This window comes from Sciurus vulgaris (assembly GCF_902686455.1).
Source record: "Sciurus vulgaris genome assembly, chromosome: 13".
In the NCBI taxonomy this organism is placed as follows: Eukaryota; Metazoa; Chordata; class Mammalia; order Rodentia; family Sciuridae; genus Sciurus; species Sciurus vulgaris.
This window is the reverse complement of record NC_136474.1, coordinates 74,841,362-74,867,066: the sequence shown is the minus strand read 5'-3', so window position 1 is coordinate 74,867,066 and position 25,705 is coordinate 74,841,362. Positions and strand designations below refer to the sequence as shown.

Sequence of the window (25,705 nt, the reverse complement as noted above, 5' to 3'; positions counted from 1 at the left end):
CAGGCCTCTGACTCTGAGAACATTAACTGTGTATAGAAGAAAAAATAATCTTGACATATACCCTAGGGTGCCCCAGGTGCCAGCAAAGCTACTGGCCATGTCTTCTGAGGACCAGAGGAGGGAAAGACAAGGCACAGGAGGGAGAGCAAGGAACGATCTGCTCATTTCTGATGCCTCCACCTCCAAAACAAGGGGATCTGGTCAGGTGTGATGGGCAGGAGAGGGCGCACGTAACATCCCGGAAGAGAAGGAGGCATGGATAAGAGTGCTGGGCGGCTGTGGGACCAGACCCTCTCTCCTCTGCAGCTGACTGCCAGGGCAGGCCTCTGGGTCCCCGTTCATTTGCCTGGGTGTGCAAGTCACTGGCGGACCTCAGGAGGCTCACCCCTAGGAAGGAGGCCCTGTTTTCTAGTCTTTGTAGGGGTGATGGGTGCTCACAGTGTTATCTATTCTGACTGGTCACTGCCAAGGTCTATTCTGATTGGTGGTCCCCAAACTTACCAACTTTTATATTCATATATATATATATATATTTTTTTTTTTTTTTTTTTTTGGTATGGGGATTGAATCCAGAGGTGCTTAACCACAGAGCCACATCCCAACCCTTTTTTTTATATTTTATTTACAGACAGGGTCTCGCTGAGTAGCTTAGAGCCTTGCTAAGTTGCTGGGGCTGTCTTTAAAATCGAGATCCTCCTGTCTCAGCCTCCAGAGCCCCCGGGATAACAGGCGTGCACAATGCGCCTGGCTAAATGTTAGATATTTGAATATCACATCTTGTGTGTAACCTCAGCACTAGAACCAGCCTTTGGACAAACTGAAAAAAACGTCAAAATTTAAAGGCGTTCCCTATCCTGGTCTCCTTTTGAGTTAGCCACCCACCCCCACCCCATGCAAACCCAGAGCTTTCTCATTAACCTATTCTGACAAGTTGGTTCACAAAATGGTCTTCCCACTGGCTCCCACTCTTCTTCACTCCTTTAGCCTGTATCTTAGAATAGAAATGGAAGCGTGGACAACCACCCCCATGTACTGTTAGTGGTGGAACTTCGGGTATCTGGGAACCTATTAAGAGTCAAGGTAAAATATGGCTGCCGTTTACTGAGTGCTGTCCGGATGCCAGACACAGGCTGAGCATTGCGCACATCATTCTGTTTGTGTCGACACAGCCCCATGAAGTAGAGCCCGTGATTATGAGGGGATGGAGCCATCCTGAGGCAGGTGAATAGCTTGCTTGGGGCCACAAAATACCAGTCGGCATCTGTCCTCTCCACCTAGAGAATCTGATGACACACCTCCTCCCATACACCATAGGGTGGGCACCACGCCACGGATGCAGACGAGGTTATGTACTTGTGCTTTGGGGCCAGATGCCAGTGTGCCTGGCTCTTCTTTCTTGGTAACCAAATAACTCAGGTTCACCACCGTGCAAAGGACATATTCTTGGTAAACTTACTCTTGGGGCAGACTTCCCCACACTCTCACCTGTAAAGTTTACTGTGATACAACCATGCAGAATTTGGGGAATTATAGAGAAATGAGAGGAGGGAAAAAACTGTGTTGTCTAACCACTTGTTAACGTTTTGGAGTTTTACTTCTAGTACATTTCTTATGTGTAGCTCTTTTCTTCTTTTTGGAAGTTGTTATGATCATACCATCAGTACAATTCTGTACTTTGCTTTAAATCCATCATTATTATATAAAACTCTTCCATGTTATTGCAAACTCTTCAAAAATACCATTGAAAACCATTGTATAACATGGACATTCTATTCAGTGGGCAAACTATAGTTTATTTAACCATGGCCTAACCTTCAGCATGATTTCGTAAGTTTAGATTTTTAGGTATCAGGTTTTCTCTAAGTAAGGGGGGGGGGGGGTGTTTGCCAGTCTGTGCTCCGTGTAGCTGGGAATTAAGGTGTTACAGCTGGTCTTGCAATTTGAGTTTGGCTGGTTGAGGCTTTAGGCTGAGTTTTGAACTGTATTAAGGCAGAATGAGAGGGCTCTGTAGAGAGTGTCCGTGAATCTCCACAATGCACTTAGCTAAATCTCTAAGGATATCTTCTTGGACAGTAAAAAAAAAACACAAAGACAACTACATAATTATGTAAATCAATAACTGGCTGGACAGTGAAACCCCGAGAATGCTAGCTTTGGGTCAGCATCAACCCGGAGGGAAGAGTCCAGTGGCTACGAGGCTAGGCCTTTGGCCTAATCTCTTCACACATATTTTAATTACTGATAAGGGTGAAGTCCTGGAAGACAGGCTTATAAATTATGAAGCTGTAAAGGGCAAGATTATGTGAGGGAACAAAGATTCAAAAAGCTCTCTCCTGCTTGGAAAATTTGATGCCAAGAAGATGAACTCTACCAGGTATAAGGCAAAGAAAATCCTGTAGTTGGGCTAAAAAACAACTATATAAATGTAAAATAGAGAATATGGAGTTAACAGAATTCAGTTGGCCACAAGCTCAATGTGAGCCTGTAGTGAGACATGCTGCCCCAAAGCTGGGCAGCATGAATGTGTGACATTCACAGAGCAGACAGGTCACACCTCCACCGACTCTGTGCAGATGAAATCACATAGGATCTGTTCTGGAAAGGACCTGACCAGCAGGAGGGGGTCAGCGAAAGGGCAGTCCAGGTGGCGCAGGCTCTAGAAACACAGTTGTCCAGAGAGCCATTAAAGCTCTGGGCACAGGGGCTGAAAGCAGGGTCTCTGAACCCACCACTGCTGGGCTTTGAAATCCAACTGCCATTTACTAGTTGGGTGACTTCAGTGTCTTCACCTGTCAAATGGGGGTGAAACTAGCACCTAGAGGACTAAGTAGGTGAACACCCATCAAGCACTTAGAGCAGTGCTGGAATACTATTGTGTAGAGATGAAGGGTTCTAGCCCTCAGAGATTCAAAGGGACATGATAGATGACAGCAAATATTCAAAAGCTGCCCCAGGACAAGAATATTATGCTCTATCTTGGGGGCTCTTGGGAACTACACTTCATTCGATAGAAAGGTAGAGAGGTTCAATAGAAAGAATAGAGAGGTTCAATAGAAAGAATAGAGAGGTTCAATAGTCAATAAGCATTTAGTGAGCACATATTATGGGGGCCGATAGAATGTCAGATGCCAGGAAGGAGAAAAATGCTCTGTCCCTGGGCCCCACTGGGTCTGCCTGGGAGGAGGCGTGTCATCAGATTCTCACACGCATGAGGACACTGCTTTGGCCAACCAGAAGGTGTGACTAATTGTCTCCTGGGGCACTGTGTGAAACTCATAGACAGGAGACATTTGCACAGGATCCGCAGGAGTAAGAAGGATTTTATGTGGGGACAGTGTGTGGGAACAGAGCTGAGGGACAGAGCTGTCACCGGGTGTGGAGTTTTTTCCAGGGAATGGAGACAACTTAGACAATGGGTTGGGTGGCAGCAAATGAGGTGAGACAAAGGTTTGTCTCCCCCAGTTTACAGATGGGTGATTTTGCTCTAGAAGGTAGTCAAAAAGCAAAAAACAAAACAAAACAAACAAATAAAACCAGGAAAAGCATAGCAATATGATCCTTGCCCTCTGTGCTACCGTCTTCTCAACAGATCATCATAGCAAAGGCTAAATAAAGAAGCCACATTTCAGAAGAAAATGGAAATGGCTTTGATTCAACTTTTAATCGTCTTTGGTTCAAACAAAGGAGTATCTACCTGCAGAATAGGACCATGTCATGCTCCTGAGGCATTTATACCTTGGAAGTAGACAAGTGGAGAGACTAGAGCAAAGGCTAGAAGGTGGAATCCTTTCTGCTAAGACTAAAGACACTGTCCAAAAGGGAGTGCTCTCGCCAGATGCATTAGTCCATTTGCTGTCACTATGACAAAGTACCTGAGGCTGGATAACTTACAAAGGAATGGGGTTTATTTAGCTCACAGTTTTGGAGACTGAAATCTCAAACAACATGGCACTAGTTCTGGTGAAGTCCTTACTGGCTGTGTCGCCTCATGGTAGATGGCATCATGATGGGAATGTATGTGAGAGGGAGCAATCACATTCAGGGACAGGAAGCCAGAGTGAAAGGAGGTACAGGGCTTGCTTTTTTATAACAACCTCACAAAAATTGACCAGGGTCTTATGAAAACTACGTCAATGTCTTCCAAGATCAGGGACTAATGACCTCTAACTAGGCCTTTCATCTTAAAGGCTCCACCACCTCTTAGCATCACCACACCAGGGGCCAAGCCTCCAATACCTGAACCCTTGGGGGACAAACCACATCCAAGGCATAGAACTAGCAAACGTCAGGTATAAAGGAAGGAGGAGCACATTATTCAACATTAATCCCCCGGCTCTCCCATTTGATCCCACCAAATAACACTCACTGAGCATGTCGCGGGAAATGCAGAGGTGAGCAAGCCATCAACACCTCCTTCAAAGTGCTTACAATCTGGCATTCAAAAACAATTAATTACGTAGAGCATTGCCACCATTAAATGTCAGGTCTGACCACTTCTGGTTACGACCGAGTGCCTGGTCCTGGATTTGTCTTCCTGTGGTAGGCAGCTACAAGCCTGGACAAAACCTACAGAGCAGGTGTTTTCAGGAGCTGGACAACAGGCTCTGCAGGATCTTCGAGAGAAAGGATGGAAACGGGTAAGATGAGCTTCGTGCATACGGGAGAGGAAGGAGCTTCCCAGGGGAGAGGTCCAGAAGCTTGTGTGTGAGGGGTCCCCACAGATCCCTAACTCAAGACTGAGCTGCACATGCACAACGTGAGACTCCGACTATGTCTAGCAAACAGCATCTACTTTGGAACTCGGCAGAATAGGATATTAGAGGCAGCAGCGTGCTGGGAGAGAGGAGCCCCTGCCCAGCCAGAGGGCAGCCCCTGATAACACTGCATGAGGGGGACAAGAGAAGGTCCCCGCCATCAGATTGAGGACTAGCTCTTAAGTAAGGACTACTTTAGACCTCCTGGCCTAAAGCCTTGATGGGGCCAGGGAGAAGTACTAACAGATTAACGACCTACCAGAATAAAAATTGATATTCATCAAGGAAAGACAGTAATATTTGGACTCCTTTCAGCTTATCAACTGCAGTGACTGCAAACAATCAAAATACTAGAAATGTGGAGGAGTAGAAAGACGTGAACCAAATTCAAGGAAAAGAAACAGTCAATAGAAAACAGATCTTGATGCATCTCAGATGTTGGAATCAACAGACTTTAGGCATTCAAGGACTTAAAGAAAAAATGTTTGTGTGTGTGTGTGTGTGTGTGTGTGTGTGTGTTTGTTTTAGTACTGGGGATTGAATCCAGGGGCACTTAACCACTGGGCCACATCCCCAGCCCTTTTTTGTATTTTATTTAGAGACAGGGTCTCATTGAGTTGCTAAGTGCCTTGCTAAGTTGCTGACTTTGAACTCACGATTCTCCTGCCTCAGCCTCCTGAGTGGCTGAGGTTACAGGCGTGCACCACTGCACCCAGCAAAATATGGTCTTAATGAGTAAAAGACAGGGAATTTAAGCACACAAATGAGAAGAGAACTATAAAAAAAAGAATCACATGAAGATTCTAGAACAGAAAAGTACGCTATCTAAAAAAAAAAAAAATAATTCACCAAATGAGTTTAATAGCAAATTAGAGATATCAGAAGAAAAGGTCAGCAAAATTGAAGACAGAATTATAGAAATTGTCCATTCTGAATAAAGAAGAGAAAAAAGACTGGGAAATCTTTGTGTCAATGCTTCGCTCACCAATGCACAAATAATCAGAGTCCAGAAGGTCCAGAGGGAAAAAGAGAGGGAAAAAATTGTTGAAAATGTTCCAAGTTTGGTGGGGATAAAATCAACTTACAGATTGAACAAATTCACCAAGCTCCATACAGGATAAATAAAAGTACACCTGAGCACATCACAGTCAGGCTGTTGAAAGTTAAAGATCAAGAAAAATTCCTGAAAGCGGTCAGAGGGAGGGAAAATACTTCATAGAGGGAAATAATGATACGAATAAAAACTGACTTCTCTTTAAGAACAATAGGATAGACAAATAGCAATGATTTTTTTAATACTGAAAGAATAAAAAGTCATACATTCATAATTTTATATAGTTTAGATAAAAACTTCAAAAATAAAAGCAAAGTAAAAATACTTTCTAGATGACAAAGAATTTGTCGCCAACAAGTCTACAGGAAATTCCAGCTCCGCTCTAGCCTCCCTGGCAGGCCGAATGCTTCTTGAATTCTGGAGCTTTGGTGCTTGCCATCAGAGGTGGCACTTTTGATTGACAGGAGAGTACCAGGTGGGTAAGAAGCTGGTTTTGAGAGTAAGAAGTTGTCAGGAGGGACGTTTAATTAGCTGCTCACCCCCAGGGGAGAGTCAGACCCAGAGGCACGTTTGGAAGGGTGAGTTTTGATTTGAGGGGCAGCAAAAAGGCATGGCTGGTGAGGTTGCTAGGCTGTTGTCACTACAATGAAACACCTGCAAACTGGACGGCAAAGAGCTGCTGCTCCAAGCCCCAGCTACCTTGTTTAACACCTTGACCTGGCAATCCAGTGCCAGTTTCTGGGAAGCAGAGAACCTCAGGACCCTGCCTCAGGACTCTGGCTGGTGCATCATGATTGATTGGCGCCTGGGTGGTGCCAGTGGTTAAAGATGTATAACACCATCCCTGGAGTTCGGTGGGTTGCTTTCCAGGAAGCAGGGCCTGTGTGCAATGTTCTCCTGCTCCTGAGGCCTCTTCTGCAGGGGAAAGGGGGCACTGAAAGCCAAGAAAATGAACTTTCCAACTCTGCTGAGCGTTCAGGGACTCTTGACTCTCTAGAACAACCTCTATTCTAATCCCTAGGCCATATCTTTCCCCTTCAAAAAGGGATATTTCATAGCTTTCTAAATAAATCTTTTCAGCTCCACTGATTTGGAATAACATGTTTAGCGGCTTAAGAAGAAAGTGACCTTCTAGCTAGCTGGTCCCTCTGCCAGGTGTCCTTCCATGAGCCTGTTTTCTCAGGGCCTCTGTGGGAGGCTGGGCCCCTCATGGAGCCAGTACTGTGGACTCTGGTCCTATTCTGGGGTCCCGGGCAAGTCCTTCCCCTCCCTGCACCTTGGGGTTTGCCATCTGCCATGCGGAAGCCATCCAGGATATGAGCACATGGACACCAAGAGGGCACTGGCCAAGACCGCGGGGACGAGCGTTCTTCCTCTGAGGCTCAGTGTCAAGGGAATGTGTGCTTGAGAGGCGCTTTCTGTGTGTCTTCTCAGGCAGATGGCAAGGTTATCCTGGCCTAAGAGTCTCCAAAGGCAGGTGAGTGGCCGGCAGAGGGGAAGCAAGGTCCATGAACATGAGGAACCCTGCGGGCAGAGCCCCCAGGCAGGCTCGGTGAGCGGCATCTGCTCCGCCTCAGGTCCGTCTTTGCCTCCTGTGGGGCCTTGAATTGAACCACGGCCTCAATAAACTACAGGGATTTGCTGAGCCCTCAAACACTCAATCTTACTGAACTGTGAAACCAGTGATTTTGTTTTTAAATAACATCTTAGTGAAGTAATTGACACCAGAACGAAAAGTATATGTTTCCCCAAATCACTGCTCCTACCACCTGAGTCACTGTTAAAACCAAACCTAAACAGAACCCGGACTCCATTTGGTGTAGGTCCCTGGCTTGTTTAGCTCTCTGCCAAATCTGTGCCCTGGTGGCACAGGCTGTTTCCAAGGCGATGTGTCAGGAGCTGCCAAGCCGTCCTGTGCTCTGAGCTGCACCACCAGCCACCCCTCCTGGTTAAGGTGCCTGCCTCAACTTCCCCTTGCCAGCTGGGAGGAGCTGGTGCTGCCCACAGTGCCCAGCAGAGCAAGCACACTGGCCGCATTGGCTTTCTATCCACAGGCAGGCTGCCCATTGCTTCAGAGCATTGGAATCACCAGGAGGCCTGTGGACACGGATGGCCTGGCCACCCTCAGGGTTTCCGACTCAGCAGGTCTGAGATGGGCCCTCTAAGGAGTTCCCAGGTGAGCCGAGTCTGCGCTCCAGGACCACAGTCTGAGAAGCCCTGAGCTAGCTGAGTTTTAAGGAATCCTAATGAGAAATGGAGGTGACAGTACATGAGTAAGAAGGTAGACAGCTGTGACATAGAAAGGGGTCTGGGCTCAAAGGCAGGCCAGTCCGGCAGAAAGCTGGACTTACTGGAATGATTCATGCAAAAGACAAGACTTCGGCTGACCAAATTCTGATGGGCCCGTTCCTCTTCTTTTCCATCCTGGATATTTTCCACCTGCACCCTGTGGAAGCAGGTCTGCTGGCAGCCACAGCGAGGCCTCCAGGGCAGGGTAAACAGTGGTGCTTTCTCCAGGCCACGGGGACGAGTTCACACAGCCTGGGCCCTCTGAATGCTCTCGGGGGCTTCCTGACATTTCTTAGTTTGCACAGGGCTCAGAGAACTTTTCTTCATTTCTGTTGAGATCACCTACTTCCTAATAGGACAAATTTAAAGGAAAACACGCTCTGATCATTCAGCTGCCTCTTTTTGACAAGGAACTCATCAGTGGGCTTGCTGAGGTGGGCAGAAAGGGACTCAGAACAGGGCCTCATGACTCCCCCTGGGCCATGCTGTCAAGAGTTGTGTCCATATCTCAGTGGAGAGTAAACGGACCTGGGCGTCTGTCTGGCATCACCAGGCAAATAGTTCCGTTAGTGGTTCTACCCTTTGTGCATCTGAAAGCACTGTGACCTCCACACTTCCATTTAACTCTAACAAGAATTCCAGGAAAGAAGCAGAATCCACATTTGGCAACTACAACAACTGAGAAGTGAGGCTCCGTGCAGGTGGCGTGACCTTGAGCAGGGCCCTTCTCCTCTCGGCGTCTTTTCTGCAAAGCTTGAGTAGGGAGGATTCTTCCACCTGCTCAATACAGTCAACGAGATCAATGGGGCCCGGCCGTGTTACAGGCACAGTGGTCAGACTCCATGGGGGAACCAAGATGAACAAGAGACAGCCCTCGAGAAGCAAGGGACTCTCAGCCCGGGAGAGAACAGATCTGGTCACAAACACCCATAAGACAGAGCAGAGAACCATTGGTGTAGAAGATACAGGGTACAATAAGGGAGAAAGAAATAGGGCAGTTCAGAGGAGGGCGAGATTAATTCCAACCCAGAATCCAGGAAGACTTCATTAAGAAGAGAGCGCAGGGAGAGTTCCCACAACAAGACCAAGAAGACCTCAGTTCTAGGGCCCCTCTGCCACAGCCAGCCATGTAAGCCTGAGAAAGCCATTTCTCTCTGTTCTCCAGTGGGCCCTTTGCCCTAAGTGCCTCATAGCATTATGAGGATTAAATGAGAACTGATTTAAATGCACATGGGATAAATAAAACCACCAAATACAAAGCCCTTTCGGCATCACTGGGGAAGAAGAGGGCAGGAAGCTAAAAGCAGAAAGCTTATGAAGGAGAAGGGGTGGGGGTGGGTGCACCTGCCAAACCCAGGGTGTGGGGATGATTTGAGCTCCTCCTGGGTTAGTAACGGGTTCCAATTATTTTTTTCTAACCTCCTACAGCTAATTTTCTTGAAGAGAGCCTGACAAGAGTTAAGTCAGAATATCTAAATTCCTCTGTATGGGGAAAATGAAAGTCCCCAGGGGGAAGTGGCAGTGACAGACAACAGTGCTGGCATAGCCCTTATGGCCAGTCACTGGAGCCTCGTCTGTCCCTAGCCTGCAGCATTGGGCCTGGGCTTGCTGGGTGCTTAGCAAACAGCCATGACATGAATGGATGTGCTCCTTACTGCTTCCCAAAGATGTCTACACTCTGATCCACTCTGATTCTCAGACACAGCCAGAGGGGCAGACAGGGTGTGAATTGCTATCTCTCTCAAAGACAGGGCAACTGGCGCCCTAGAAGGTGAGTGGCCACCCACGTCCAACCTCGTAAGGTCAGAAAGGAACCCAGAGCCCTGACGGTCATACGGTGGTGCTTGCTCACACTGGGCCACTCGTAAGAATAATTACTACAGCAATCTTCACCACGACAACCATCTTCCCTGACTTGACTGAAGTCCTACTATGTGTCATTCGAAGCTCTTTCCCTGTAACACTACTAAATCAGTCTGTTTCATCACACTGTGATTCCCACATGTACTGCTTATTCCTTTGCAGAAGTGATTTCTGTGTGTCCCAGATACAATTATTGTGGATTCCCTGGGTCTTTTAACAATAAAAACTGATTTGGGTTAATCAGTTGGTTTGATTGTTTGGAAAGAACAGGTTGAGATTGCTCAGATGTTAGGAAGACAAAGAGGGTATGTTTTTATTATTGTTATGTGTTTGTTTTTACTGTGGACCTTCCTACCTACAAAGTAGGTCTCAGCTGTTGCAGTCTGGGCAGAGGACACACTCAAAGTTAAGGTTGCAAAGTATTTTGTGGCACCACTGACCCAGAGGCAGCTAGGTTGCTTTGGGGTCTGAAATTGGCTGGTGGGGCAGGGAACCTGCCCGCCTTGTCAGGGATGCCCTTCCCCGGTGGCTGCTGCAGGCAGATTGGAGCCTTTCTATGTAGGAAAGAGCACTCAGGAGTGGGCCTCAGAAGGGCAGCTGCACGTTCAAGGTCAGAGCCACCTTCACTACCCATGACCCACCCCCATCCCTTGGCTGTTAACAGATTATGGAGCACTGCTTTCTAGAGGGTGTTCTGCTCTCTCGTAAAACATTTCAAGATGCAAGGCTGGGGTGCAGCTCAGTGGTGGGGTGCTCACCCAGAAAACACAAGGCCCTGGGTTCTATCTCCAGGACTCTAAAATTTTTTAAAAAATGAAAAATTTCAAGGTACAAAGATTTGAGGAGGAGGCTGAAAACCAGCCTGTCCCCCATGCTCTGTAGAGGAGTACCTGATGACATGCTACTGCAGGGGTGCCCCAGAGTGGCAGGAACCTGGGGTGGGGGAACAGACAAAATGTCAGAGAACCAGCAGCACCTGAAGAAAGCATGTGTCAGGGAGGCTCAGGAGGTCTGGGCCATGAGAACAAAGGTCAGAGTGACATGTGTGTCCCCACCTGTACGGCCAGGTCATCTCTGATCCCTGCAGCTGGGGGACCACTTAGTTATCTACTACTGGGGCTATTAATAGAACCATCCTGACCCTTATGGCTTTCCTTTCACACTGAGGGATGAGGGTGTCACAGAGCTCAGGAGGCCTGGAATGAGCTGGCTAATGTATAATGAGCATTAGTTTATCACATTAGCCATTTGGGCCACCGTCCACAGACTGAGAGGAAGTGACACAGAATTGGTTGGCTTTGATGAGAGGAGCATAAGGCTCATAGGGTGGAGAGCCTTGGAAAGGGTCCTGGGCAGACGTCAGAGCTAAGGGGATGCAAGACAAATTGACCAACCACAATTTCAAAGCCATAGAGTTTGGAGCTCGAAGAAACTTTAGAAAGTATCTAGTCCAAACTTCTACTTGTACATCCCAGAATTATTGGCCATGGCCATGTGGTAGAGTTGAGATTAGGAACCAGCTCACCCCCAATGGCTTTTCAGGCCTTTCCAGCACCCTCCAGCCTCCCCCCAATACTGACCACAGTTGAGAACCTAAGGACACCCTATGGAACAGTGTGCGTGTTCGATGGGCCACAGGCGACAGCCATCCAGCCAGACCTACCTTGTGCGAATAATGCTGATCCACGATCCTCGCCAGCCCGAAATCCCCTATCTTGAGCACGAGGTCCTCTGTGCTGATGAAGATGTTGGCGGGCTTCAGGTCCCTGTGCAGCACGTTGGCGGAGTGGATGTACTTGAGCCCACGGAGGAGCTGGTACATGAACAGCTTGGCGTGCTCCTCGGTCAGTGTGCCCTGTTCCAGCAGCCGCGCCAGGTCGGTCTCCATGTACTCCTGGACGATGTAGGCCACGCTGAACTTGAACAGCTCGCCCTGCAGGTCAGTGCCCTGGGGCCCCAGCACCTCGTACACCTTCACGATGTTGTCGTGGTCCAGGCGCCGGATGATCTTGATCTCCCGGAGCGCATGCTTCATGCTGCGGGCGTCGCTCAGGGCAATCTTTTTCACGGCCACCTTCCGGCAAGTGTGGCTGTCCGTGGCCGACAGCACGAGCCCATTGACACCGAAACCCAGGGGTTGGAAGTCCACGAAACGTCCGCCCAGGTCGTACCCGTAGACGCTGGCGATGCAGTCGCCCCTCTCGGCCATTGTTGGCTCAGTGGTCTGGGGCTGCCCGTGTGACGAAGGGGCAGTCAGGAAAGGCCAAGTCCCAGCTGGTGGCCTCCCCAGCACTCCTCATTCTGTCAAGTCCCACAGCTGAGGAATGCTTTTGCTCCTGGTGAGGTCCACTGCCACCAGCTGTCTGGAGGCAAGAGCAGCGCAGGTCCTTGCTCACAGAGGTGGACAGTGACGGCTCAGGCTGCTTTCCTTGCTAGTGCGGGGACGGCTGTCCACCAACTCTTATGCTTCCCAAACCCTCCTCGGTGCTTGGAATGGCTCATGTTTCTTTCAAATCTAGCATCTTAGAAGGAAAATCTGGTATGATTATCTGGGGGGTGGTGACGTGTTCTGTCACCATGGATCTCAGAGTAAAATGTGCAGCAACTCTCCTCTTGGAATCCTTCTTTGTTACGAGCTCTTTCTGGCTGACATACGGGAGATGTTGGCTGAGCTGCGTTCCTTCACTGGAGGGTCCCAAGCTCAGCCATATCACAGCCTCCCTCTGTGCCTCTGGGTTCTGGGCAATAGGAAGGGATCCTGTCAGTGGGCTCTGGAGGCTTCTCGGGGCTTCCTTCTACTTCTGCCAGCTCCCCTTAGCTTCCCAATCCCAAACTAGTCTGATGAGTCCTGAGGAAAAAGCTAGAGAAAGCCAAATGCCTCTCCTGAGCTCTAGACCAGTTTACACCGATGCCCCAAGTTCAAGGGGAGCTCGGCTGCCAGGGTGGATCCTCTGGAGACTTGGGTGGGCAGCATCCTCTTTCACCCACTCAGCCACGCCACCTCACCGAGACTGTTGCCCTGCATACAGAGGGGCTGCAGGAACTTGGCATCTTTCAGACCGAGTCTCCTTCCCTGCCAAAGAAACAACGTTGGGTAAATTTCCACACTCCAGCTCCCAACACCTTCCCACTTGCGCCTTTTGTTAACCAGCCCAAGTGTTATTTGATCTGTCCAGCCAGCTGAAACACTGCTTGCTCAGGGGATTCCGGCTTTGCACAGCTCAGCTGCCCCTCCTGCTGTGCACATCGCTTCCCGGCAGAGAGGGAAAACCGGCTGATTTGATAAGACCATCAGATGGTGTGCCTTTTATGTCAACGCCTGCTCCCCCAAGGCTGACACGTGCAGACCGTGGGTGGGAGTCATCCCTTCTGACCTTTGCAAAATTAATTTGTGACGCTTTCCAAACATACTCCTCAGCACTAGTTAGGAAGTGGGAGTCAAAAGGAACCAGTTGCAGACAGAAAATACAGAATCGAGCATCTTGTTTTTCCATGTGGGTCCCTTTTCTTTCTTCTTTACCCAGTTGCAAATATCTTTGAATAGTTTTAAGAGAGAATTTGGTATGGACTGAGATTTAATGACATTTGTATTGCATGCATTCCATGTAGGTGGCAGAAGCACACATACCAAATTACAAGGAAACTATATTCCCACCCACAAAGAGGAACTCAGCCCAGAAACAGATTTTCCCATGCTGTATCAGGGCTGGCACATAAGCTATATTCTTTTGGATGATGGGAACCTAAATCCAAGCCTCACTGCCCCCCTCTGGTGGTCGCTGACTCAAATTACAGGCATAGGAAATAAATGGGGAGGCAAAAAAAAAAAAAAAAAAAAAAAAAAAAAAAAAAAACTGCAAAACTAGCAATGTCAATTCAGAACTCTGAACAAAGGCAACATGGTAGGTTCCAAGAGAGTGGCAGGTTTTCTAAGTTCATAAAGTTGACGGACACAGAAAGAACACTGTGTCCAGCTCCAAGGACTGAACATGGCTGAACTGTTTCTTCATTCCCACTACCTGCCACCAAGGGGCTATTTTTCCATCTGAACTCTGTAACTCTGCAATTACAAATGAAGCAAAACAATGGTAAACTCAATGGAGGGGCTAAATTTAGGGGCACAGATAATCTGAAATAGTAAATAATCAGATCCTCCCCCCACCCCAGGACTTCTAATGAAGGGAATTTGCCAAGGGTCTAGAACTTGGTGAGCACTCAACAGATGCCACCTGTGGTTGTTGTTGTCAACGTGCCCTGACTCTTCTGATGACTCAAACATTCAGCAACTCTACTCTGTAGTTTTTATTGGGCAAAGTAGCAAAACAATCCCAGACTTACAGAACTTCAGACTGGGAAGCAATCCTGGTGAACAAGTCCCATGTTCTTAACAGGGGATAGTACTGCCCTCCTTCCTTGGCTTCTTTGACTAGGAGTCACTACTGGCCTTTATTGGGCAGTATTTGTTGACCATTCTACTGAGCAACCCATTTGTGAATAACTGACATCTACCCTGCCATCTCCAAGTGCCAAGAACACCTCTGCCCTGAGACATCAATTCTGGTCCAAGTTCTTACTTTGAAGGTGAGGACGCAGAGACTCAGTGAGCATCAGCCTGTGTTTCCAGCATAGAGAGGGCCGATAAACATTTGATGCATAGATAGATGAATACCATTCCCTCTGTTGAGGACACCTAGCCATTGTGGGCTAGGACCACCCATGGGTCACAGTTACTGACAGTGCTAGTGAAGTCCTCCTGGCTACCTAACTCAGGGGAACCAGAGAGTCCCCCAGCCCCCAATCAAAGTCCCTTTGATTCCTGCAGCCCAGGCCGGGAAAGTGGAACTAAATTGCAGCTTCTGATGTGCCATGTGCCTGGTCCATTTCTCAAGGGCACAGTAAGGAGAGACAATTCTGTATTTTGTTCTATGAGGAGAGATGCCTGAACCCTCTTCCCTCTTGGCGCCCACTGGGCTGTAAACAGAGATGGGGACATGCACCCATGACATCACAAGCCAGCTGGAAGGAGGATTTGTTGGAGATTCTCTGCAATGCAGATAATCTGTGAATAATGAAGAGATGCTCTGTGTATTTTTAAACCCTCCTTTTCCTCTCCTGTGTGGGAGGAACTGTCCTCCTGTGTGTATGTGTCTCTTCATGACCATGAGAATATGCTCTCCCAATATGTTTCCAGCTTGAGTGGGCAGAGAGCATGTCACCCTGGGCTCCAGACAGCCATGCCACCTTCCTCAGGGACCTTGAAACATCCTCCTTTAATTCCTGCCTGGCTTCACTGCTTGTGTCTTTCCAGTTCCTGAAATGCTCTCTTGTTCCCTCCCCACTTGTTGAAATCCTTCTGGTGACTCAGAATCCAGACGAAGTCTCCCTTCCTCACTGAAGTGTCCATCCTGCTTCTCAGGACATCTCCCCACTTTCTGAGCCCCTGTGATGCTCATGTGAATAACACAGTTGACATTTACTGTATACTAACCTGGGCTGTTATTTAGCTTTTTATACCTGTTCATCTCCCAACTCAACTTTCAGCTTCACAAATCTAGTGGCACACAGAAAACAGTTGTGGACTGGAAGGACCTGGGTACCACATGTTATTTCTGCTTAATTGGGATGCCCGTGTGTTTAAGGTGGCCAGCCATCTCTCCCTAGGCTTAGTGCTAACTGCAACTTGTCCAACAGGGCTCTTCTCATGAGCCCTCGCCACTCACAAGCGTATATCTTGAACCTCAGCCATCTTGGTATCACCCGCCGCTGAGACAATGCCTCTCAGAACTCCAGTGTTCTAACCGGGCAGCTCTGTTCCCATCTTAGTTTACTGTTATCTCTTCTCAAAACTCTTCATTTTCTCTTTCTTCTCCAATTCATCCATAATGCCTACTGTACTATAAACCCTCTGCCTTTCTTTCAGGAGAAATGATAGACAAAACATCTTGTCTCCCAAGTCCCAGATTGGTGATTCATATTTGGCATGGTATACCCAGAGTCAGGGGCCATCAGCACCCATAGGGGCAGACTGGCATCTGGATGTGCCCCCCAGGCAGGGGAGTGGGCTCAGCAGCTATTGGGGCAAGGCAACTGCTCAGGGTAAAGCCCAGTCATTCTGCTGTCAGAGGTGGTGGCTCAGAGCAGCCTTGAGTCACAGGCGTGATTGCAAACCCAAGGAGTTGGCATTCACTATGGAGACAGAAGGTTACCTGTTCAGCTAGTCTTGAAAGACACCAAGCAAGAGGAATGCATGTGTCTCTTGCAAGGGCAGCTCAGACTCCCACAACTCCATGGCAAGCATCAGAATAGAACAGGAATAGAAATTTCTACCCCCAAGCCTCCTAACAATGGAGCTTCAGCCCTCAACTGATTTTTCACTGATATAGCAACAGCTTATTTGAGGCTAATTAATTATTCTCACATTCATCCAGCCTTTTGACATATGGAGGGGAACCAGAGACAATCTGACGTGTGCCGACTGTCCCTTTCTGGAATTCCTGGGCTTCTGGTTTACAAATCGGCTTTGGAAAGTCTAAATTTAGACTCACCTCTGTGCCTGCTCAGATCCTCCCAAACCTCATGCTGTCAACTTTCAGCAGGAAATATGGTCCCCTGTGAGGTGCTGACATTTCACAGACACTGCTTCTTCCCTTTCCTGAACATCCAAAAACCTGCAGTGAATTCTCAGGCAGGGTGATGTCTGAAGTTGAGGGGGTTGTGCACCCCACAATTCTAGGTGGTGCCATTCATATCACAGTTGGGTCTGACTGGCTCCAAGGCTCATGATCCTAATCGCTATGTCGATGTGAACGAAGTCCTCTGGACCATGGATCAGTAAACTTTTCAGAGAATAGATATTTTGTTATTTTCACAATCCCAGAGTGCTGGGGACTCAAACCCAGGCCTCCAGCATGAGAGGCAGGCACTCTACGAGATGGGCCATATGGCCTGCGAGAATAAATATTTTAATCTTTGTAGGACATGTAGCCTCTGTTACAACTACTCGAAATTGCCTTTGAAACATGAAAAATTCCTAAAGTAATGGGCACAGTTATGTTTCAACAAAACTTTATTTAGAAATACAGGCGGTGGGCCAGATTTGGCACAGGGGCCTAGTTTGTCAATTCCTGTCCTAGGTTCTATGGGAACGTCATCTATTCTACAGGAACGAGGAGGAACTGTAGTATGTTCTAACCCAGGCAAGGCTCATGGGGAAAAAGATCTCCTACAAGGTCATGAACATGATCGCACAGTGATTCTTGCCTTGGAATCAGCCGTTCTTCCTTTGTTTTGTGGGTTTGTACTGTGACTTCATTGCCAAAAGTCTAACAGGAGTGGTCCTTACCCACTAACCAGTAGCACTCCCTAGTCTCTGTGATGGGGTCACACATTCCAAAAGTCCTAGAGGGCACTGGCATCTCTCAAACCCATCTCCACTGAAGAATCTAAACCAGTTGAAATAATCCAATTCCCCTTTTGCAGGGACTGGCTCAGGGGTGGCCATGTGATCCAGTTCTTGACAATATGCCTTAAAGGACAGTCTGTTGAGCAGGGAGGGCTAGTTTCTGTCTGTGGATGCAGCTGTAAAGTGATGTTGGTGCTATAGCAGCCATGTTGAGACCATGTAGGGAAAAGCCTGTGGACCAAAGCCAGGGGCACCAGGGTTGGCAGATGAGCAAGGGACCTGTTGACAGCCCAGGGGAGCTGATCCACACCTGCCACTAGCTACCTCTGGCTTTCTTGTCAAGAGAAACTGTCAAATCTGTGCGAGTCTGCAGTGACTACAAACACGCAATGAAAATACTGATGCCACCCACCCTGTGCTGCGTCTCCCTGACACAGTTTCCTTGAGAACATGCCTATGGGGACGTCACCAAGTGGGAAACAGGAGACCCTGTTGTCTTTATCTCCCTGGGTGAAGGATAAAGGAAAGCAGCAGAGAGCTTGAAAAAAAGTTGCAGGAGGAAGATCAGACCCTGGGGGTGGGGAAGGGGATCCTCCTTCACTCTTTCAGTCTTTGCACTGCTTTTTCTTCCAACATTACGTAACCAGCCGGGAAGAACAAAGCTTCCCAGGGCTCCCAACACTAAAATAGCAGGGAGAGAAATTCTGGCTGCCTCATCAGAGCTCGGGCCCCTACGTTGGCAAAGCTGGGGAAGGGGAGCAGTCTGGTCCCCGCATGTGAAGTCTGGGAGCTGGTCATCACAGGGACAGTGCCGGCTGCCCAGAGGCACCTGCAGAGCCCGCAGGCTGGGGATCAGCTTCCAGCCCACCTGTGTGGGAGGGGGTGGGAGGTGAGGTGTGTGAGAGGGCTTCAGGCCTTCGATTTGTGGGGACTTCTACATTTGACCTTTGTAGATTCAAGGTGAAATTCTCACTCCCTCTCTTTAAAGGCAGGAAACTTAGGATAGCAGAAGATGGCCATTTCTTTGGAAATCAAACTCTGCAATTCTGCCGTCAGCAGCTAATCAGGTGAGGCCCCTTGTGGGGCTGGCTTTGTTGGGCAGTTCTGGAGGGGACACCCTCAGCCAGGGGCGAGGCTACTCAGAGGCACAGCCTGCATCTTTAACCCTCAGCACTGGCTTCAGCACCTATGGAGCAGAGCCACAGGCCACTGTGAGCCATTGCATAAAAGCAGACAGTCCCTGCCTAAGAGGGGCTCAAGTGTTCAGACCTGATCTTTCCGGCCAAACTTTGGAGCCCATCTTTTGAAGCCCACTTACTTACTTCCTACCAGCAGGGTGAGCCCATGGCAGGATCACTAAATAGCCCTGTCTTGTGGACACAGGAGTCAGTAGTGTATCTTATTTATTTGTTTGGTTATTTTTGGTGCTGAGGATATAACCCAGTGAACTACATCCCTAGCCCTTTTTATTTTAAGACAGGGCTTTGCTAAGTTGCTGAGACTGGCCTCAAATTTGCAATCCTCCTGCCTCAGCCTCCCTAGCCACTGAGGTTACAGGTGTTCACCACTATGCCCAGTCATTACTATGTTACTTTTAGACCAAAAATGGCAAATATGTGTCATACGTACTACTGTCAGCCTGTCTGTGCAGTGGCAGACATTGATAATCATCACTCTCTCTTTCCTGAAGAGCCAGGAAAATCAGAATCCTTCTCAAACAGCTCCGGAGAGAAAGCCTATGCTCATGGCGGGCTGGTGCTCGATGGCCTGGCGGCATTCCTGCCTTGACTCTGACCTCTTGCTCCGTCACTGCTCTCTCCCTTGTTTCTGGCACCATGCCAGCCTTGCTCCCCATGCACATGGTCTGACTCAGATGGCATTTACTGAGGACCTACTAGGTGCTGGGCATAGTCACATGCAGTTAAGGATGACTGACCCAGCCCTTCACAGGAACCCAGTGAGGTGGTCACTGTTCCCACTCCATGAATACACAGCACAGAGCCTGGCCCAGGAGCTGCTCCAAAGACACCACCCCCTTCCTCCTCTTCCACTCTGCAAACAGTCAGAGTGACCTCTTCAAGGTCGCACACTGCGAAGTGGCAGAGCCTGTCCTGATCCAGTCTTGGTTCCAACACCAGGGCGCTGTCTGGGGGGCTTCCTTGTAGGGAGAGCTGCCAGCCCGACTACCCGCGAGTGTGTGCATTTGTTTCCTAATTTTCCCACTTCCTTGGAGAGGAAGGACTTGCCCTTCTTCCTTAGGTCACCGCAGGAAGTGACTCCCTTCCCTCTGGACTCAGAGCCACACAAGACCTTCTTCAGTCCTTTGCAAATGTCCTGCTCTCCCCCGCCTCTGCGCCTTCACACATCTGTTCCTTTTGTCAAAAACTTCCCCTCCCCTTTACCTGGCTGCTTCTTTCCCACCCTGTAGGTTTTAGCTAAATGTCCCTTCCTCCTGGAAGCTTCCCAGACTAGCTTACTTGTTCGGGCTGTGTTCCCCTGGCTCCTGTCTGTTCCAGCCTCAGTCGCTAGTGTTCAATGTTCCTGGAAACTCAGTGAGGGAGGTGGGATTCCTTTATCTTGTGCCTCATCTACTCCCAGTGCCTAGTCCTGATGGACTCACTAATAAATAATAGTGCCTGAGCAGAGCACCCTGAGAAGCCCCCTGCTGCAGACCACCATCCACCACCATCTGTTCAAATACGTAGTACTTCTTTCTTCCCCACAAGGACTTCACAAGTCTTATCTGATTCAAATCCTGGATTCAGTCCTTTAAGGTTCATAGAGTTCTTGACTCCCCGCTGGTCTCGCTGGACCATTATCCAGCAGATGTATGTCCTGGGTGATCTCCTGCTATTCTCAGGGAGGCTGATCACGTACAGAGGTTGTGCTCACAGACCAAAAGAATCATTCCTAGAGCAGAAAAAAAGCTTTCCCTCTCCTGGTGATTGCAGCTCCCTGTTCACAAGCAGCAAAAGTGGTGCTTTGACAGCTGGAGTGACAGCAACAATCCCTGGGCCACAGGGGGCTGTCACAGCAAAGGAGAGCTGCAGCCAGGAGGCCTGGATTTTCCCTGCTGCTGCCATGAGTTCCCCAGCAAAGGTCCCTTCTCTGTGAAGTGGGAATAGCCCCACTGTCCCTGACTCACCAGGAGAAGAACAACGGGCTGGCAGTGTGACTGCACCACCCAAAGTAAGACACACAAGTTACAAGTGACAGGCAGGACCATCGCTCAACTTCATTAACATCAACAGCTTCCCTAGCCACAGCTAGGACCAGGAGAGCAGAAGGGTTTTCCTTTCTCAGGTATTGGGCACAGCGCAACACCCCAATAGGAGTAGCCTCACATGGTGAGTGGCATTCGGCCCACCAGCCACTGCACGTGTTTTGAGCCTCTTTTGGAGGGAAGTGACCAGTTTTCAAATGAGGAGCGACTCTGCTGCCTAGAAGGGGAGTGGAGGGAAAAGCCTGGGGGGAACTTTGGGTTAACTACTTCGACTTTCTCTTCCAGCACCTGCCCAGGCACCTGGCCTGGGACGGTGTGTCTAGGAAGAAATCTACCAAGAATCACCACCTGGTTAAGCAAGTCCATCCTGGTGATGCCGCTTACTCTGTTCCAACCTCCAAACTCTGTGGCCACGTGTCTGGTGCCTGGGATGGTCCTCCTCTGGGAGCACCTCCTGCACCAAAAGGCTATTATGCCCAGAGAGTCAGAACCACCTGCCAGAGAAAGCACATCCCAGGGGCATTGTTTCGCTCCTTTGCTGGAGCAGGAGGGCTACCAGGGAACGCGGCTGGTCTCTAGGAAACAACGCGTCCCCTGCAAGCCCGGAAGGCATTCTGCACGCACAGGCTTCTCCCCCGGATGGTCAAGGCCCCACGGGAAGTCATCAGACCTACTGCACATGGAGCAGGAGGAGGGAAGTGACCAGCTGTCTGACGAGGAGCTCCTGGGGGGAGGAGGCAGGCGCAGGTGCTCTGCTGCCTGGGAGGGGAGTGGAGGGAGGATGGAAGAGGAAGCAAGAGAGCGGGCAGAGCAGGCAGAGGGGAGGTGGGCAGCAGCCGGAACCTGCAACAGGTTCTTAGGTAAAGGAGTCCAAAATGCAGCTCGATGTGACACTGGGCTTCCTGCCAGCAGGCATGCACATTCTTAGCTGGTTTGGGTTTCGTTTGGAGAAATGTGACCATCCTGGCCTTCAGGTGTAGGATCAGTGCAGGTCAGTGCCCACTAATTACACAGGCCCTGAGGATCCCTCCACTGCCAGGTGAGGAAACTGAGGCCATCAGAGGGAAAGGACTCCCTGGTCACTAGAATAGTGGGGGCAGCTCTGCAGGGGTACCTCTTTTAGAGCAGACTCATCGAGGCATTTCCTCAGTCTCAGGATGACCTCCTGGACCCTAAGTGAAGAAGGGGACCCTGAGCCAGTGGGCCAAGAGCTATGCATGGCAAGGACTGGCCGGTACAAAGGGGCTGGTGCAGTGAATCTTCTCAAATCGTTGAGGAATTTTTCAGTGTCAGGGAAAAGTCACATATAGACAATATGGCAGCAACTGCCACAATTCCAGACTGGAGAGCAGAGCTGGATGCCAGGCGTGCCCTGGAAGGGGTTGCAAATAGGACCTGTCCCAGTGGAGGACGTGCAGGGCTGGTGTTCAGCACTGTGCCTGGCCTCTGGGGGATCAAGCCAGTGTCTGCTGGGTAAGGTAAGTTCTGCTTCATTTTAGTCTGGGGAGAGCCAGGTGTAAAAGATCTGTTCAGGGGTAACCAAGTCAGTAAGGGGCTCACAAGCACATGGACAGTCATGCTTACCGGTATCCACAGGAAACCAGACACTCAGAATCCTGCAGATACAAGCCAGGGTGTGGACCCAGGGTGGAAGAGAGAGCAAGGTGATCAGGGAGGGAGAATAAGGGGAGAAAAGGAGAGGGGGAAGGGATGGCAGAGTAATGGGAAGAAAGCAAGCAGGGGAGGGGCCCATGGGAAGCTTCACTCCATCCCCTCCATCCCAGAGACAGCTACCCACCTCTGTCACCAGCACTAGGCACATTCTGACCATCCTCCCTATCTGGAAGCCTCAGACATACACACTGATAAAGTCTTCACTGCAGAAAATGCTGGAACCTCAACAGAGCAGCAGCAGGATCCACACAACAAAGCACACTAGCCCAACAAATGTGATTCTTTGGGCAGTACAGGGAATCCTGGGGTAGGAACCGGATTTTCCCTGCACAGTGTAGGCATTTAGCTGGGAACCCAGGGTGGGGCAGACGGATGTTTGGTCAGGAGCAGGCTGGACAGTAAGGCAGTAAACCACTGCATTGTCCCTCCCTCTGTCTACACTCACCAGATAAATGAAGCTCAGGATTGAAGGAGCTGAAAAACCAGCGCAGGCCAGGCTCCATCTCCTTGTTATAACCCGGAGCTCTTGAGCACCACGACGATAGGGAAGTCAGCAAATGGGCCAACCTGGGCTGGTGTGCAGACCTTGCCTCAAGCCACCCTTGTCCCAGTGCCATTGGCCAGGGCAATGTGGGGCTCGAAGGAGAAGGGAAAACATTGGGCTTCATGTGCTTTACGGCCAGAGCTTTCCTCCGGAACATGAGCAGGGTGGCAAAGGCTGGAGAGGGGACAGGAGGCTGAGACCAGGTCCAGGCAGCCTGCGGGGAGCTGCCTCTCCCAGCACCTGTCACTTCTCACCTGAGTAAGCTAAGTAGCGAACTTCCACCATCTAGAGTGAATTTTCTGGGTGGGAAGAAGGCTGCTTCTAGAACTAAGCTTTTCCTATTACCGAAAACAACATCATTTTCTTTCTGCAAGTACTGATGGAAATTGTTTTTAGTTCTGAATCTGTTTCTTACACTTAAATTGCAAATTAGAATCCTAAGTGGGAGCAGGCATGGAGTCTGGGGGCAATTCGAGAGCCTGGCTGGGAAAGGCGGAGAGGAAATCCAGCGCAGCCGCGTGTTCTGGAAGTCTAGCTAGCCAGAACCTCAGTGAAGGATGGACCCAAAGCCTACCCCTCCCTCTGTTCAGTTATGTAAGTCGAGAGCTTCTTCAGAACAAAACAAAAGGCGAAATGGAACACTGGTTTGAGAGTGAGCTCTCTTCACCCCGGGATTGTTCTGTTCTGCCTTGGACATGAGGGATGACAGAAAGGACAGGAGTCCGAGCTTCACCCCTGCTCTTCCTGGGACCAAAGAGCCCCTCTGCTTCCTTTTTTTTCTTTTAGTTGTCAGAAAAGGTGATTGGGAATTAGGTCTGTAAAAGATCTTGGTGATTTTCCACCCCTGGGACAGTGCCCAGCACGGCCACTTAGGCTGCACTTTCTCTTCCCACCTCCTTCCAAGGTCTTGCTCTGAGGCACCTCCCAGGGCTGTGACCCAAGAGAAAAGGGTTAAGGGGAGGTAAAATGCTCCCCTGGAGGGATCACTCTGTCCCCTTGCCTTCATCCACACTGCCGCAGGTAGGTTCTGGATATCTACCTCCCAATGTCCTGATTCTACATTGTGCCACTTCTTGCCCCCAGTGCCAAAAGGCACAGGAACCGTTCACTTTTGCTTCCCTGTAGCAAGAGCACTGTACGATGGGTGGCATCCCTTACATAAGCCCCTAAAGTCTCCCTCTGCTGCCACCCCACCTGCATCTATCCATCCTTTTTTCTGCTTTATTTCTAAATCACATGTATTCATTTTGTTCTCTATTTGCAAATTTGTGAGCAGCTCTCCAGGCCCAGAGGCTCACGCCCCGCTCCTCCCACAGCCCCTGCATTCGGACCTGTGTGGGTCTCCCCACCGCGTCTCCAACCTCTCTGTGAAATGCAGCCCGAACCACAGCCACACAGGCTGGGGCCATCTCCCTGATTTGTCACATTCCTGGCTCATGCAAGTCCATCTGCTGTGTGTGATACTGTCCTCTTTGTACTTGAGCAGCCTTACCCATGCTGTGCCCCAAAGTCACCTTCCTGGGGAAATGATATCTTCCGAGTTAACTTTTCCTTCTAGCTCACAGGACACAAGGCGCATACCTGTGGAGGTTAGCCCAGGGAATTCGGTCTCTTGGTGCAGCTTTCTTCCCAAAGATTCAGATTTCCAAGAGCAACAGCACGGTGGTTGGTTTACCCTTATGCCCACAGGCATGTTCCTGGCACATAACAGACACTCAGTAAAAAGCTGATGAAGAAATGAAGACATAGGGATGGGAATGGGGGTGGGGTCTTAGAGTAGAAAATGTTTGGAAGTGGGGCTTGGGGAAGCGGTTCCCTCTTGAAGTTGTGACTTCCTGGGGGAACGCTGGTCAGTTCTGTAGCACAAGAGCAAGAGGTCCAAGGGGACGGAAATGAAGGCGCACCAAAGCCCAGGGTGGGCTTACAGACTGCAACGACAGTACCCAGCAACCGGGACCAAGGAATGGCTGATGGTGAGGTCAGGTGGGAGCTGAGCAGGGGAGAGGAGGAGGGGACAGCTGCAGAGGGGTGTGCGAGAAAGTTCCAGAACACAGACGGAGACTGCAATGAGGGGAGGGAATGGTCAGCAGGACCCTGATAATGACCTGCCCTCCTGGGGGCCACACAGGGAGTGGTGTCACATGACACAGAAGGATTCTTTCCGAAGACCCAGCTGCTGTAGACATCTCTTTTATTGTTTGGTAGCCCCATGGAGGGCAATGAATTTAAGATAAAACACATTTGCAAAGCAACTTTCCACTGTCTGAGGCGCTTGCCTGTAGTATTATTTAATATTTAATACTTATTTATTTATTAAGCATCACTGTGTGCCAAGCAGTGGGGTATCGAGCGGCAAATAAAAGAGACACAGTCCCTGGCCCGATGGATCTGATAGTCCAGGGGTGGGGGAAAGGGGCCAATGGGACACGAATAATGGCACAAATGGTAGGTCTGGATGGTCCCAGTTGTGATAAGTGTCTGATGGAAAAGCACAGGCTGCTAAGGGACAAGGAGATGATGGCAACAAGGAGACAATTAGGCTGGGGGAAAATGGCAGATTCCTCAAAGAATTTAAATTGAGACTTGAAGAGTGAGTTGAGCCTACTCAGGAGTGGACAGCACTTTGAACAGGGGGTCAACGCCACGACCTTGAGGAGCCTGATACTGGGGGAAGAGAGACGGCCTTGGATATGGAGCCTGCCAGGGCACGGGTGGAAAAATGAGGCCAGGGAGGAAGGTAAGGCCGGTTCAGATCTATTTCATTCCCACTGAGACGGCCTGAGCAAGAGTGTCACCCTCTTCTGTCCTGTGACAGAAAGAAGCTTCCTGGTTTCATGCATCACAATGCCCTGGGGAGAGAGGCTGCTGCAGGCCCCGCACACAGTCCTCAGAGAGATCCACC

The 25,705-nt window shown here is 49.6% G+C and overlaps 1 protein-coding gene across 3 annotated transcripts in view; it reads right to left on the bottom strand.

The window, feature by feature from the left end:
- The window catches only part of MAPK4 (mitogen-activated protein kinase 4), a 147,088-nt gene that overhangs the window by 42,455 nt on the left and 78,928 nt on the right, over nucleotides 1–25,705 (bottom strand). For all 3 annotated transcript variants that reach the window (XM_079109470.1, XM_079109471.1, XM_079109472.1), the window contains exon 2: nucleotides 11,624–13,033. In XM_079109470.1, the coding sequence (XP_078965596.1) occupies nucleotides 11,624–12,169 (546 nt within the window). In that variant the 5' untranslated portion in view covers nucleotides 12,170–13,033. The remainder of the gene's footprint in view (nucleotides 1–11,623; nucleotides 13,034–25,705) is intronic.